The sequence below is a fragment of the Elgaria multicarinata genome, chromosome 21 (genome assembly GCF_023053635.1).
Source record: "Elgaria multicarinata webbii isolate HBS135686 ecotype San Diego chromosome 21, rElgMul1.1.pri, whole genome shotgun sequence".
Taxonomy (NCBI): Eukaryota; Metazoa; Chordata; class Lepidosauria; order Squamata; family Anguidae; genus Elgaria; species Elgaria multicarinata.
Window position 1 is genome coordinate 8,199,375 of NC_086191.1, and position 14,299 is coordinate 8,213,673.

The window sequence follows — 14,299 nt, forward strand, 5'->3', positions numbered from 1 at the left end:
ATAAACATTAGGAAGAACTCAGGGTTTTGCTCCGTCGCTTACAGGCACGCACCAGTTTCTGGGCAACTTGCTTCATGGAACCACGAGCTCAGCGGTCCACAATTTGGTGCCCTCCCGATGCTTTGGCCTGCAACTCCCATCATCCCCTGCCAGCATGGCCAATTGTTAGGAACGCTGGGAGTTGTAGTCCAAAAGGTATGTCTCTCTGGGGTTTCTGATGAAACTCTCTTCAAGATCTACGTGAGGATTGAACTTGGAACCTTTGGCAAGCAAAACATGCCCTCTACCAATGGCCTGAGACAGGATAAGGCGGCGTCAGGAATGCTGGGAATTGTAGTCCAAAAACCCCTGGAGGACACCAAGTTCAGGACAGCTGCACCAGTGAATCCCAGTTGTACTGTAGCAAGTCCTGTGATCAGGGGCAGGCAGAAGGTAGATCAGGATTTTCTGGGAGATTTCTGGGTGGTTTTCAGGAGCGTCTGTCTCACAGTAGCTTAACAATGACAAGTACAAAAAGGGAAATCCCTGCCACGGCTGGGCGTGTGCGAGTCACTTCTGTATCTCAGCATGCTTGACTGGGTGTTTCTGCTGGACGGTTTGGGGACGTCTCTGATCTGTAGCAACTCAGGGGTTGTCAGGTGCTTCTATAAGCCAGGTATCCCATCTGAATCATGGGATGTGATAGGAAATTGACCATCATATAGCTTCAGGTTCTGGCTCCTGTTTTGCACCACCCTCCTAGTAGTACAAGATCCCACAAGCCACAATGACATATTATTATGATTTGATGATTTCCCACGTTTTTGCACCAGGCAGTCTACAAAGTAAGTAAGCCCTAAAGCAGGCTTGTCAAAGCTCCAGGCCACATCTGCCCGGCCTGGGGTCCCAATCCATCTGTTCAAAGTTCCCCAAATGGCCACACCCCCTTTCCCACCCCTGACCAACAATCAATGGAGTGATCTTTTTGGGCTTTACAGCAGCTTTTCCCACACTCTCAAATGCTTCTCCTAAGGCTTGCATGCTGGCAATAAGAGCTTTGAACGGAAATATCCTGGCGTTTTTGGCCACGCCCCTTTGGCCACGCCCACCGCCGGAAGGTGGTCGCTGAGACCTTCTCTGAAACTGAATCTGGCCCTGAGGTCACACATAATTAAAAACATTAAAACAGAAAGGGCAGCTGTACAATAAAATTAGACGGCAGCCCCAAAACCAAGACAACTCAAAAATCGTCAGAGCAATAAGCATTGAAGTCTTCAAAAGCCACCCAAGAGAGGGCGCTGAATGGAACTCCCGAGGGAAGGAGTCGCAGGGTTTGGGTGTCACCACCCAAAAGTCCCCGCCACATGTAACCCCCTTCTTGTCCTTCCTGTGATGTCAGGGCAGAGAGCAGGCCCTCCAAAACTGATGGTAATACTCGGGCAGGCTGATTTGGGCAAAGTTATGGTTCTCGTATGTTTCTGTATCCATAAGCGGCTGAGCCTTGTCGGTGTCCACTTATGCAGTCATCTGCCTTCTAGTTTTGCCCACCGAGAATCAAAACGGGCGTCACTCTTGCAGGATGATGACAGCTCTCCTTTCTTTCGCTGGCTTGTGAAGTGACAGTGCAGGGTGTTACCCCCTCGATCACACTTCCCTCTCCATAATCGTGGGAGTTTTCACTCTTGGCTCATTCTCACTTTCTCTACCCTTCCCTTGGCAGCAAAGAGGGGAAGTACAAATTCTCAGCTCCCTTCCTGGCCTGGGAGAAACCGTTAACCCCCTCCCAGCTCGTGAGAGAGCGCTGAGTATTATTATCCACCTTGCTGTTTCCCTGGAATCCCAAAACTTCAAAAAGGATTTTGGGGGGGTCCGGCAGACACTAAATTGAGAAGTAAGTAGCTCTTGACAGCATGTATTTCTATCTACCTGCGAATGGAGACGGTCCCCGGAGCACATTTTGCTTCGTGTATAACGGGTGCTGAAAGACGCCGAACTGAAATTGGTTGTGTGCTGTGCAAGTAAGTTCCATGCTGTTTCTTACATGGGAAAGTGCTTCCCGTGTCTAACTTTGCACATGCTTTTAGCATTGCCAATTATTATAAAACTAGTTGGTTACTGAGGAACACGGTTCATGGAAAACCATCACTTCTAACGAAAGGTTTAACTTAAATATCTGCGTTTCTTGGAACATTTTTAAGTGTTGCATATTTCACCTTTACAAAATAGGCGTAAATTTCATGTTCTTGCTGTAAACTCTGGGGCGGGCCACTGTCACACGTCTATGTTCTGGGCCACCGATGACTTGAGGTTAGCCAACGGGCGTACATGACTCATGGCAACGTAGAGTTGTCCATGGCAGAAGACAGAGGTAGGCAGATAGGTGACAACTTGGTCTTCAGCTTGTCCATGATTTGTTTACAGGGTGTATTTTACTGGCATATCATTGTATTTTGGCCTGTACTTGTGTTCATAAAGGTGTACAGTGCTCATAAAGGTGTACGAAGACTTACTGGAGATATCCGAGGCAGTAAACCTGTGTGCACCAGTTGCCGGGGAACATGGGTGGGAGGGTGCTGTTGCACCGTGTCCTGCTTGTCCATCCCTGGCCGATGGCTGGTTGGCCACGGTGTGAACCGAGTGCTGGAGTAGATGGACCCTTGGTCTGATCAAGCATGGCTCTTCTTATATTCTTATTTTGCTTCAATTTGCAATGAATTGTGTTTGTTTAATTATACTTGATATTTTTTGGCTCTTAAAAATAAAACGTTGTAGTACATTGTAATGGAAGATAGCCTGATTCTTTTTTTTTTAAAGCTTTATGGACATAGATCAACTTCCAACTTTGAATTATAGTTGTTATTTGTGGAATCTGCGTGTCAAGAGCTTTCCAGTGAAGTGTGTTTTATGAGAATCGGTTAACGTGAAGGCACTCAAAAAGGAATGACGCTTTTTACAGTCAGGGTGGGCAAATTGCTGCCCTCCGGACATTGGACTGCTGCAATTCCCATCGGCTCTTGCCAGCAGATCCAATGGTGAAGGTTGATGGGAGTTGTAGTTAAGCAAATCTGTAGGGCCGCAAATGGCCCACCCTAGTTTTACAGAGTGATGTACCAGAGCCGGGGGGGTATAAATGGCTAGAGATTGAGGACTCAGGCAACGGATTGCTGGCTGAAAATGCCTGCTCCAGCCGCAAAAGCTGACTGAGTGGTCTTGGGGTCGCTCGTTGCCCCTCAGGCTAACCTACCTCGCAGGGTTGTTCTGAGCATGGAAGAACACGTCCTGTGCGTGGAGCTTTTCAAAAGCAAAGTAGAAACTAAGGGCTTTTGGGAGTGCAGTTGCTGTGTGCTTCCTCTCTGTATCGGAAAGGGTGTTGCAGAGAGCTGGCGTGGCAACAAGTAGCATTAGTCAGGCTCTGTGGCGCCGTGGTCGACTTTTCCCTGATGTGCTAGTTGTCTACTTGCGGGGAGGTTTTATTCATATTTAGGGAGAACATTTAAAAGTCTGCATGCACACACCCTCCAGGCAGGACTTTGCTAAACATGTACATCGTGTCTTTTGGGTGATCTCAATTGCTTTTTCTAGGAGGGGCAGAAAAACAGCCCCCAGTAAGCAATTTGAGGGAGGGGGCTCACGTATACGGCAGAGACCTGACCCGACTCTCCCCCCTCCCCAATAATTTATTGTTCCCTAGAAATCCCCTGTTCTGTTTGTCTAATCTTGATGTCCAAAATGGTGTCTAAAAGAAACAACGGAATCCCCGTGTTGTTTTCTGCCTTGGCTCCGAGCACCCTGTTCACAAGGGACTCTTCCGTTCGGGTTGTGAAACGTCTTTGGTTTCGCTTCAGGCCGGGAAATTCAGAGCCCTGCGTTGTGTCGCCTTAAACTGCTGCGTGCCTGGCGTCTTCTCTCTCCCACCCTGGACTGCAAGCGACAAGCAAAGCAGGCGGCTGGGAGGGTTCAGCACAGCGCACGTCTCACTGGTCCAGTGTCCTGGGGAGGGCTGCATATCTTGATCGAGGTGGGCAGCGCCCCCCTCCAGCAGTTGGCACCCACAAGGGCAGCCTTCCTCAACCTGGGGCGCTCCAGATGTGTTGGACTGCATCTCCCAGAATGCCCCAGCTGGGGCATTCTGGGAGTTGTAGTCCAACACTTCTGGAGCGCCCCAGGTTGAGGAAGGCTGTGCACATCGCCTGTCAGGTAGGGGGAAGGAAAGAAAAAGCGGCTTCCTATTTTTGCAGCCGCGTAGAGGTGGGAGTTTTGCATGTGCTGTGCAGGAGCTAAAAATAGCAGAGCGCTGCTTTGGCACATTCGCGGTGACTGGAGTGGGCAGCCGAGCAGGGGCCTGTGTTTAAGGGCATGTGCGGAGGACGCTCAGCTTGGGAGCAGCTGACCATTTCCCCCTCACTCTGTGTACCGGGGGGGGGACGGGGGACGACCAGGGAGTAGCATGTGAGGCGGACAGAGGCACCTTCTAATTCAGTTTCTGCCTTTGGAAATGCCCCTAGTCAAAGTGGATAAAAATCAATGCTTTTTTAAAAAATTAATTTATTATTATTATTATTATTATTTATATAGCACCATCAATGTGCATGTTTTTAAAAAATCATTTTTTTAAAAAAAATATATCAGTTTTTTTTAATAAAATGCTTTTGGAGGAAAAATCTATCTAAAGATGGTTTTCTATTTAAGATGCATTATAGTCCAAAGGTTATTCATCATGAAATAATGGGAGGTCCTGGTTCCTCTCTATTCGGCCCTGGTTAGGCCTCATCTAGAGTATTGCGTCCAGTTCTGGGCTCCACAATTCAAGAAGGAGGCAGAAAAGCTGGAGGGAGTTCAGAGAAGGGCAACCAGGATGATCCGGGGTCTGGAAACAAAGCCCTAGGAAGAGAGACTGAAAGAACTGGGCATGTTTAGCCTGGAGAAGAGAAGATTGTGGGGAGACATGATAGCACTCTTCAAATACTTAAAAGGTTGTCACCCAGAGGAGGGCCAGGATCTCTTCTCAATCCTCCCAGAGTGCAGGACACGGAATAACAGGCTCAAGTTCCACGAAGCTAGATTCCAGCTGGACATCAGGAAAAACTTCCTGACTGTTAGAGCAGTACGACAATGGAACCAGTGACCTAGGGAGGTTGTGGGCTCTCCCACACTATAGGCCTTCAAGAGGCAGCTGGACAAGCATCTGTCAGGGATGCTTTAGGGTGGATTCGTGCATTGAGCAGGGGGTTGGACTGGATGGCCTTGTAGGCCTCTTCCAACTCTGCTTTTCTATGATTCTATGATAAGGATTAGTTTTTAATTATGTAGCATGAGGCTGTATATTCATGCAATGTTTAAATTTGGGGGGTAAATGAATTCCATTAATCCATTTACAATGGCCATAGCTAGACGGGGCTTTATCCCGGGGTGATCCTGGCCTACTTTACAGGGTTGTTGTAAGGATGACCGAGATAATGAAGGTTACGTGTTTTGAACTCTTTTTAAAGGGCTCTATAATGGTTCGGGGGTGGTGGCAACGCTGAGTAAGCATTTTTCTGCCACCTTACATTGAAAGCATGGAGATCATAGCCACTTTGGGGTGCGGTCTTTGAGCACACACACACACACACACACACACACATTTTGCCACCTTGCTCTCAATCTGTCGATCCCTTTTGCATTTGCTCAGTAACCATAGCAACCTTGCAACTTGGGTTTGGCTCATTTTAGGCTCCCCGAGGGGTGTCCTTCTGAAGCCGGGGAAATTTCGGAGAGGGGGAGTACAGGCTGGATTTGAAGCAATCTCTCCTTCCGCTTCCGCCACCTCGTTTCCTGTATTGCAACGGTTCACCTAGGCCAGCCATATCGCCAACTGGTGTGGTTCATGGCGGCAGGAGAGGAGGCTAGTCCTCACTGAGGTTCGAAATCTGTGTCTGGGCTGTACCGCTTGGGACTGCAGGTGTTGGATGGGTTCACATCATGGATTGCCCTTCCACGTAGGAGGGGGGAAATGACTGAACATTTAAAAAACAAACTGAGCATTTCTGAGAGAAAGTTCTAGAATGGTGACAGGGAAGTAAAATGAAACTTGAGTCACCCTTGCTGTTGTGGTTACCGCAGGAAGTTCTCAGCTCCTTCCGTTTCTCCAGTGCTTCGACATGTCTGCATAATAGTAGAACAATGTGGCAGAATGGAACCGTACCACTTCAGGCTATGGGCGGGGCAGTACCACGTTGGAGAGCCCCCACGTTAAAAAAAAAAAAAAAACCAAACGAAAGCAAACTCCCTGCAAGCAGAAAGGTAGCATATAAGGAAGAAAGGTCCCGGTTCAGCTCTTTGGCTATTGATGATGATGATGATAATAATGATGGTGGTTTTCTTTTTGCAGGTAATATTAACATGTGATTCTCCTCCCCCTTCACCTGGTGTAGTCCATTCATCCCATCTCAGCCACTCTAACCCATCATTCTGCTCTTTGTATAAATAAGGCCCTTATTCCGTACAACCTGCTTTTCCAGGCCAAGGCTCAGCCTTCTATAGTAAGACTACATGTCCCTCTGAGCATGGGCAGAGGTCTTTTTGCCCTGGCTCACCCTCACCCCTTCAGAATTGTGTGCGGAAGGGCTTGCGGGAGAAACACTTAGTCTTGATGAAACTTAGTTGTTTTAAGAAAGAAAGAAGAAAAGCCACTTAAGAGTCCAACCACTTCCTCTCCCAGTTGAACCTGCACCCTCTCCTTCCAGCTCTCTGTGAGTTCTGCAATATCAGCAGGAACGTGACTCCTGACACCACTCTGCTCCGGGCTAATTCCTTCCCCTTTCTTGTCCCATAGATCCACAGGGCTGGGAACCCTGTAAACTGAGAACCACGCGAGTTTTGCAAAGCGAAAGCGGTTTCCTGTCCTCCTCTGAGATTTCCAAAGTCTGAATCGATGCTTTAGCCTGCTTTCCTGCAATTCACACCTCGGGGTGCGAAAGTAAACTCCCTGCAAGCAGAAAGTAAAAACAGCCTTATAGCTAAACCTCAGCTAGGCTGCAAAATGTTCTTTTAGCTTGCTTGCGTGTGCAGAGCAACCAAAAGAATCGGATCGCCTTCCCTGTGAAGAGCGGCTAGAGTGGGGTACAGAACCCCAGGCCGGCCAAATCCACCCTGTCAGGGGTTCCCCTCTGGCCCTCTGGAGAACCACAAGCTGGCCAGACTATGTATTTTTGGAGTGGGTGGGTGTTTTGTAGGATGACCCTATGAAAAGGAGGACAGGGCTCCTGTATCTTTAACAGTTGCATAGAAAAGGGAATTTCAGCAGGTGTCATTTCTATGCGTGCAGAACCCGGTGAAATTCCCTCTTCATCGCAACTGTTAAAGATACAGGAGCCCTTCCCCCTTTTGTAGCTGCAGGAGCTATACTAGAGTGACCAGATTTAAAAGAGGGCAGGGTTCCTGCAGCTGTCACTGTTGTGATGAAGAGGGGATTTCACCAGTTGCGGCATGCCTACAAATGACACCTGCAGAAATTCCCTTTTCCATACAGCTGTTAGATATAGGAGCCCTGTCCTCCTTTCCATATGGTCACCCTAGGTTCTGACCCCAATAAAGAGACTTCCCTGCAAGAGATTGTTAAGTGCCCCATGATTAATAAGGTGGTTAATTTCTCTTTCTTCGGGAGAGGGAATCAATTTCTCCTCGGGCGAATACCAGACCATGCCCCCAAATTTGCACACCCCAGAATGGCTGTAGACGTGTGTGTTACTTTGGTGACCATCCAGAGCACTCCAAGAAAAACCCAGAAGCCCAGGAAAAGAGCAATAATTTTGTCCCATGGTTCGGAAGCCAACGGACCCTGATTTGGACCTCTGAAACTAAAGTACAGATCGAAACGCAGTTATCCTTCTGATTTCGCACTCCTTCGAATTTTGCAGTTTGCAGTTTGGCGCTTAGCCAAAGTGCCGAAATGCATATAAAATGCGTTCTTTACATTAAAGTGCATATTAAAAAGTCCATGATAAAAACGCATTGGAACTTCTTACATTAATGAAAAACACATACAAAACGCATATAGAAGGTGTACGATATTTCATGCAGATTCGCCCCTCTAAAAGTTAATGCAGAAACGGGACAGAACATTGAAGGAACGTAGAAAAAACTGACCCGGTCCAGAAATCCGCCCAGCCCAAATCATAAGTAGGATTTATTGAGGGGCACCTCTGAATTTGTCTAGCTCTCTTTTCAAGCCGCCTAAGCCGGGGGCCGTCCCAACATCTTGTGGCAGCGAGTTCCACAGGTTATTTATTTATTACATGCATATACCGCCCCATAGCTGAAGCTCTCTGGGCGGTTTACAACAGTTAAACCGTATGCAAGATTTAAAAAACCATCAGAAACATAAAAACAACAGTATCCATTTATAAACAACGATTCTGGGGTCCATTAAAAACAAACTTAACGTTGTTAAAAGCTGTTAAAATGCCTGGGAGAAGAGAAAAGTCTTGACCTGGCGCCAAAAAGATAACAATTTTGGTGCCAGGCGAGCCTCATCAGGGAGATCATTCCACAGTCGGGGGGCCACCACCGGGAAGGCCCTCTCCCTTGTTAATTCCACACTGAATGGAGAAATCTATTCTGAAAGCTCGGAGAGTGGCAACGAGGGACAGGGCCTTTTCGGTGGTGGCCCCCAGACTATGGAACGATCTCCCTGACGAGACTCGCCTGGCGCCAACGCTGCTATCTTTCCGGTGCCAGGTTAAGACTTTCCCCTTTGCCCAGGCATATAGCGGCACATCTTAATCACCCACATGTTTAGTTTTTTAATGGCTTTTAATGCTTTATGTGTGTATGTTTCTGTGTTTTAGAATTTTAAATTTTGTATACTCGTTTTTAATCTTAATTTTTTAGAATTTCTGTAAACCGCCCAGAGAGCCCTGGCTATGGGGGCGGTATATAAGTGAAATCAATCAATCAATCAATCGGTTTCGTTGGACGACCCCCCCCCCCCAGCCCCGCAAAAGTAGAGGCAGGGGAATGTCTCCCTCCCTCCCCGCCATGGCAACGCGCTCTCGGGAGTTCTAAGTGGAGTTTCCAGGCCTGCCGTTGGCCGGGACCAGGGCGGGAGGCGGGACCATCACATCATGTGACATCCTTGCGTCCCTCACTGACCCTCTCTTGCCTTAGATGCCGTGAGCTGCCGCCATGACGGAGGAGTGGGCTCCCCAACTGGTGGACTACTTCGTGGTGGCCGGCTTGGCAGATACATCCAAGACGCTTGAGGATGAGAGCCAGGCGCCCCGGCCTGCCCGGCCCAGCGAGCCCATTGTGGATGTGGCTGTCATCGTCCGCTCTCAGGGCGAGGAGGTCCCCCAGGGCTTCACCTGCATCGACCGCACCACGTCCGGGAACCCTGTGGAGCTCAACGCTGGCCTGCTCAACAACCCCCAAATGTACATCTGTTACAAGCGGGGCCGGGACAAACCGCCCATTGTCGAACTGGGGTAAGAACATCCCCCCCTTTTTTTTTTTTTTAAAAAAAATAATTTTATTGTAACCAAAAAGGGATCAGCCCCTTAACAATTTATATCTAAACGGCTGTTATATAAGAATAACAAAATAGTAATACAGTTTTAGCGGGGAAACCATGGCTGCACATTGAAGTAAAACGTGCCAGCTGTATTGGTGCACGGTACCATTTGTGTACTATTTTCAAAGACGTTTCTCGAATAGAAGCTGATATTGATCTAAATGGCCTGTTCTTCCGTAATTTATTCCAGCTAGTGTCATCGAATTCCCTTCCAAAATCTCCTTCCCACACTTTCTTCAAGCCCACCACCGGGACCCATCTGGGTATCTATTAGGATAGTATAAACTAGAGATACAATTCCCTTCCCTCCTAGGAAACCTAAGAACATCAGAAGTACCCTGCTGGATCAGACCAGGGGTCCATCAAGTCCAGCGCTCTGTTCACACAGTGGCCAACGAGCCATCGGCCAGGGACCAACAAGGCAGGACACGGTGCAACAGCGCCCTCCCGCCCATGTGGGGTGCAAAGCAAGGGGTTTAAGTCTGGGATGGATGCGAGGCTAAATAGAGCAATCCGTAGCAAATGAGACAGTCCTTGCCTTGACAGGATTAGCCAAAGCGGAGGCAGCAGGAGAAAGGTGCTACTTACCTTTAAAGCCCTACGTGGTTTGGGTCCAGGTTACCTGCGGGATCGCCTTCTCCCGTACCATCCGCCCCGCACGCTCAGGTCCTCTGGGGAGTACTTACGTCTGTCACATCTTTAACATTTACATGGCAGGGGGATCGTGGCGCTCTCCATGCAAGAAAACAGCGATAACTATTGAATTTGGCAAATGGGTGAGACTTTTGTTCGATTTGTTTGACAAACATTACCCCGACATTAAAATCACTCCACTGTCTGCCAATTATTTATTTATTACATTTATATACCGCCCCATAGCCGAAACTCTCTGGGCGGTTTACGAAAGTTAAAAACAGTGAACATTAAAAAACTATACAAACTTTAAAACCATCAAAAACATAAGAACAACGGTATAAAAACAACATCCATTTAAAAACAACAGTTCTGGGGTCCGTTAAAAGACAAACTTAGTGTTGTTAAATGCCTGGGAGAAGAGAAAAGTCTTGACCTGGTGCCTGAAATATAACCGTGTTAGTGCCAGGCGAGCCTCATCGGGGAGATCATTCCACAGTCGGGGGGCCACCACCGAAAAGGCTCTCTCCCTTGTTGCCATCCACCGGGCAAAGTATAAAGTGTTGGTTATTGCCTTTAAAGCTCTACATGGTTTGGGTCCAGGCTATCTGTGGGATCGCCTTCTCCTGTACAATCTGCCCCACACGCTCAGGTCCTCTGGGAAAAATCCTCTTCAGCTAGCAAAAACTAGATTAACAACTGTTACCCAGAGGACCTTCTCTTCTGCCACCCCCAGACTGCGGAATGGCCTGCCAGAGGAGATTCGTCAACTTAACTCTCTCTCCGAATTTAAGACAGCTATAAAGACTAGCCTCTTCCGGCAGGCCTACCCAGAAGAACGTTAAACCAAGAATTTTAAGGTGTCTTGATTGTTACTTTGAAGTTATATTGGTTTTAGATGCTCTCCTAATTATTATTTGTAGTATTTGATTTATATTGTATTGTACTAATGTTCCCCGCCTCCATTCAAAGGGAGAGGCGGGTAAGAAATAATTATATTATTATGCACAATGTAGGCCATTCGTCCACCTAGCCCAGGGGTGCTCAACTTCTTTCAGCCCCAGGGATGGATTCCATTTTGGAGAAGGCCTTGCGCCCGCCTTCCAGTGATGGGCGGGCCCAAAGGGAGAAGAGGCGGGGTTAAAACCACCAGCCTGTTTCAGCTTCCATCTCCGACTGCCAGTATAAATCTGAAGAACGGCATGTTGACCCTTTAAGAACGGGGGGGAAATCCACAAATGCCAGGAAGACCCACACACACACACATGATTGATGGTTAGGGAAAAAGGGTGTAAAAATTGGGGTCTCAGGTTGGGACGGATTCGGCCTGCAGGCCTGAGGTTCAAAGCCCCTAATTTAAGCCCGTGACCGTTCCAGTCCAATCAAATTTATTACGGTCATAGACCAGCGGATTAAATACAGCTAGAAATACAGTAATTATAAAAGCAAGACACAGTAATTATAAAAGCAAGCCAAATTAAGAACAGGGCGACAAGTGTCACAAACCAACAGGGTAACGTAACTACAGTTACAACTATTATGAATGCAATTCGGTTAAAGAAAGGGGAACAAGAGTCACGTAACTGAAACACAAGATGTCATAAACGGAATAATAACGGTACCTCTATAAAGGCATACTATGCTTGATTCATCATGGTTTGAGAGCAGATGCACAGAACCGTGCTACGTTGTCAGGGGGTTCCGATCTGATAATAGGTATTTGAAATAAAATGCTTCAGATCTCCCTGTTGTTGTTGTTTTTAAAGAGAATTGGTGTAATAAGATCTTTGCGGAAGTCAGGGTAAAAAGCACAACGGAGTGGTACGTGGGGTTCAGTTTGCCCGTGACAGTTGCCGCATCTTAGCAAAGTATGGATCCTTTTCGTGAAGGACTTCTTTCCTCCAGTCGGTGTCATGAAGTAACCCCAAGTTTTGGTATCAATGCACCCCTCTCCTGTAATCCCTGCTCGGGTCGTTCCCTCTGCTCTTTCTCTGGTATGACATTCTCATTGCGCTTGACATTCCCGCAGGGTACACTATGACGGGAAAGATCGCCCCAAGCCGGGCTTCAAAATCCTCGACACAACTCCCTACAGCCACTCGGCTAACCTGACCTCGGGGGGACCCGGGCACCAGCGCACGTTCCTGGCGTACCGGCGGGCCAGCGAGGGCCAGGCTTACAGCACGCTGGGCATCACCGACATTTGCCTTATCATGCCAAGCAAAGGCGAGAGCACGCCCCACACCTTCTCCCGCGTGGACCGGAACCTCAACGCCGGCATGGTGAGGACTGGAGGAGGAAGAGGAGGGGGCCGTGAAAGGGAAGTGTTCTGGGATTTAGCTGAACCGGGAATTTTTTGCGCAAAGTTTGGACTGGGGAATTTTTTGCGCAAAATTTGGACCGGGGGATTTTGCGCAAAGTTTGGACCGGGGGATTTTGGGCAAAGTTTGGACCGGGGGATTTTTGCGAAAAGTTTGGACCGGGGGATTTTTGCGAAAAGTTTGGACTGGGGAATTTGCGCCAAGTTTGGACCGGGGGATTTTTTGCGCAAAGTTTGGACTGGGGAATTTTTGCGCAAAATTGGAACCGGGATTTTTTTGTGCGATATTTCCCCGTCTGAAGTAGGCTGATTTGCATTGGGTAATTTGCATTGGAAATCTTTTCCATTTTGCATCAGGAACTGTTCCTATGCCCTAGCGCAGGGGCGTTGAACCTCTTTCACTCTGAGGGTTCTCAGGGGCCGCATTCCAGTGGTGGACAGGCCCCAAACCGCCAGGATATTTGAGCTTAAAGCTCTTATTGCCGGTAGCGAAGCCTTAAGTGGGCCAGTTCAACCTTTTAGAATGGGAAACCGCAAACAATGGCCAGGCTGGATGGAAATGATGGTTGTTACAGTCCAACGCATCTAGTGGAGCAGACGATAACAGACAAGTAGTCTGACCTTGTCTAAGGCGCTGCTGCTCCCACAGGTCGGGTGATCGCTCTCCCCTTCTTTTCTTACGCTGCCCTCTTTTCCACCCCACAGTGGGGCCCGGCCCTCTTCATCTGCTACAAGATCGCGTTGGCTAAAGGAAACACTCTGGTGTACGAGGCAGGTATGTTGGGCACGCCTGAGGAAGGATGAGTGTTCCCTCCTGGGGGATCTTTAGCTCCGTATTAAGCTGTGTGAGGTTATATATCACTCACCGAGCAACCTGGTTCTTTGTCATGTCTAACCCTAGTGCCCCTGTTTTGGGAGAAGATGTTTCAGGTAATCAGTCAGAATCAGATTCAGAACTAGAAGATGCAGCACCAGACACCAGCCAGCCTGTACCAGTGGGGGAGGAAGCTCTCACGGGCAATTCCCCAGCTGGGAGTCAGCCCTCTCCAGAGCTTATCTCCTCAAGGCCAAATCCTACACACTCGGTGGGAAGTGAGGTTTCTTCCGGAGGTGAGCGTCCCGACAAGCTAGCTGATGCTAGGGTCTGCCGGAAGCTCAAATGCACAGGGCGGAAGGAAGGCGTGAGAAAGTCAGTTCGATTACGCCAGAACCTACCTCCGCACCAGGCGCTCTGAAGTTACGGGCGTTTGGGAAGTGGCTTCCTATTCTCCTTGAGTGGACAATTGTCTCGCTTAGTTTGCATAGTTTTGCCTAGGAGGACATTTCCAAGAGATGAGACTCTCTTCAGGTAGAAGAGACGTTTGTTGCTTAATAAAAGCTTTGTCGATTACTTAGCAAACCTCGTCATTTGCCTCCCATCGAAAGCAGGAGTGTTCTGAGAAATACGAGATTCTTCTTCTTCTAGTCAAACCAACACTAAAAGTCAGTTATGGTGCAATCCTATGGATTGCACCCTGGCTGCTCAGAAACCCTGACCTTGGAGACTTCCAAGATTCCTGCGCCCTGCCAGGCTGAAGGCCAGAGGCGCAGTGGAGGTTGTCTTTGCCATCCCATCCTCCCATCTGTGATTTTTTTGCTAGACAGGCTTTTAAAAATGATGATAATGAATTATTATTATTATCAGCATCAGCATCAGCATCATTTATATACCGCCCCATAGCCGAAGCTCTCTGGGCGGTTTACAAAGATGAAAAGACTGAACATTAAAAATCAGCATACAACATTTAAAACCATAAAAACAGCTAACATTTAAAACA

At 48.1% G+C, this 14,299-nt stretch overlaps 2 protein-coding genes across 2 annotated transcripts in view; one reads left to right on the forward strand and one right to left on the reverse strand.

The window, feature by feature from the left end:
• SLC27A3 (solute carrier family 27 member 3) overlaps positions 1-14,299 on the reverse strand; it is a 270,600-nt gene that overhangs the window by 69,258 nt on the left and 187,043 nt on the right. The window lies entirely within an intron of this gene.
• DENND4B (DENN domain containing 4B) overlaps positions 1-14,299 on the forward strand; it is a 56,197-nt gene that overhangs the window by 6,008 nt on the left and 35,890 nt on the right. The window contains exons 2-4 of the mRNA XM_063146020.1: positions 9,127-9,443; positions 12,192-12,444; positions 13,188-13,257. Of these exons, the coding sequence (XP_063002090.1) occupies positions 9,145-9,443; positions 12,192-12,444; positions 13,188-13,257 (622 nt within the window). The 5' untranslated portion in view covers positions 9,127-9,144. The remainder of the gene's footprint in view (positions 1-9,126; positions 9,444-12,191; positions 12,445-13,187; positions 13,258-14,299) is intronic.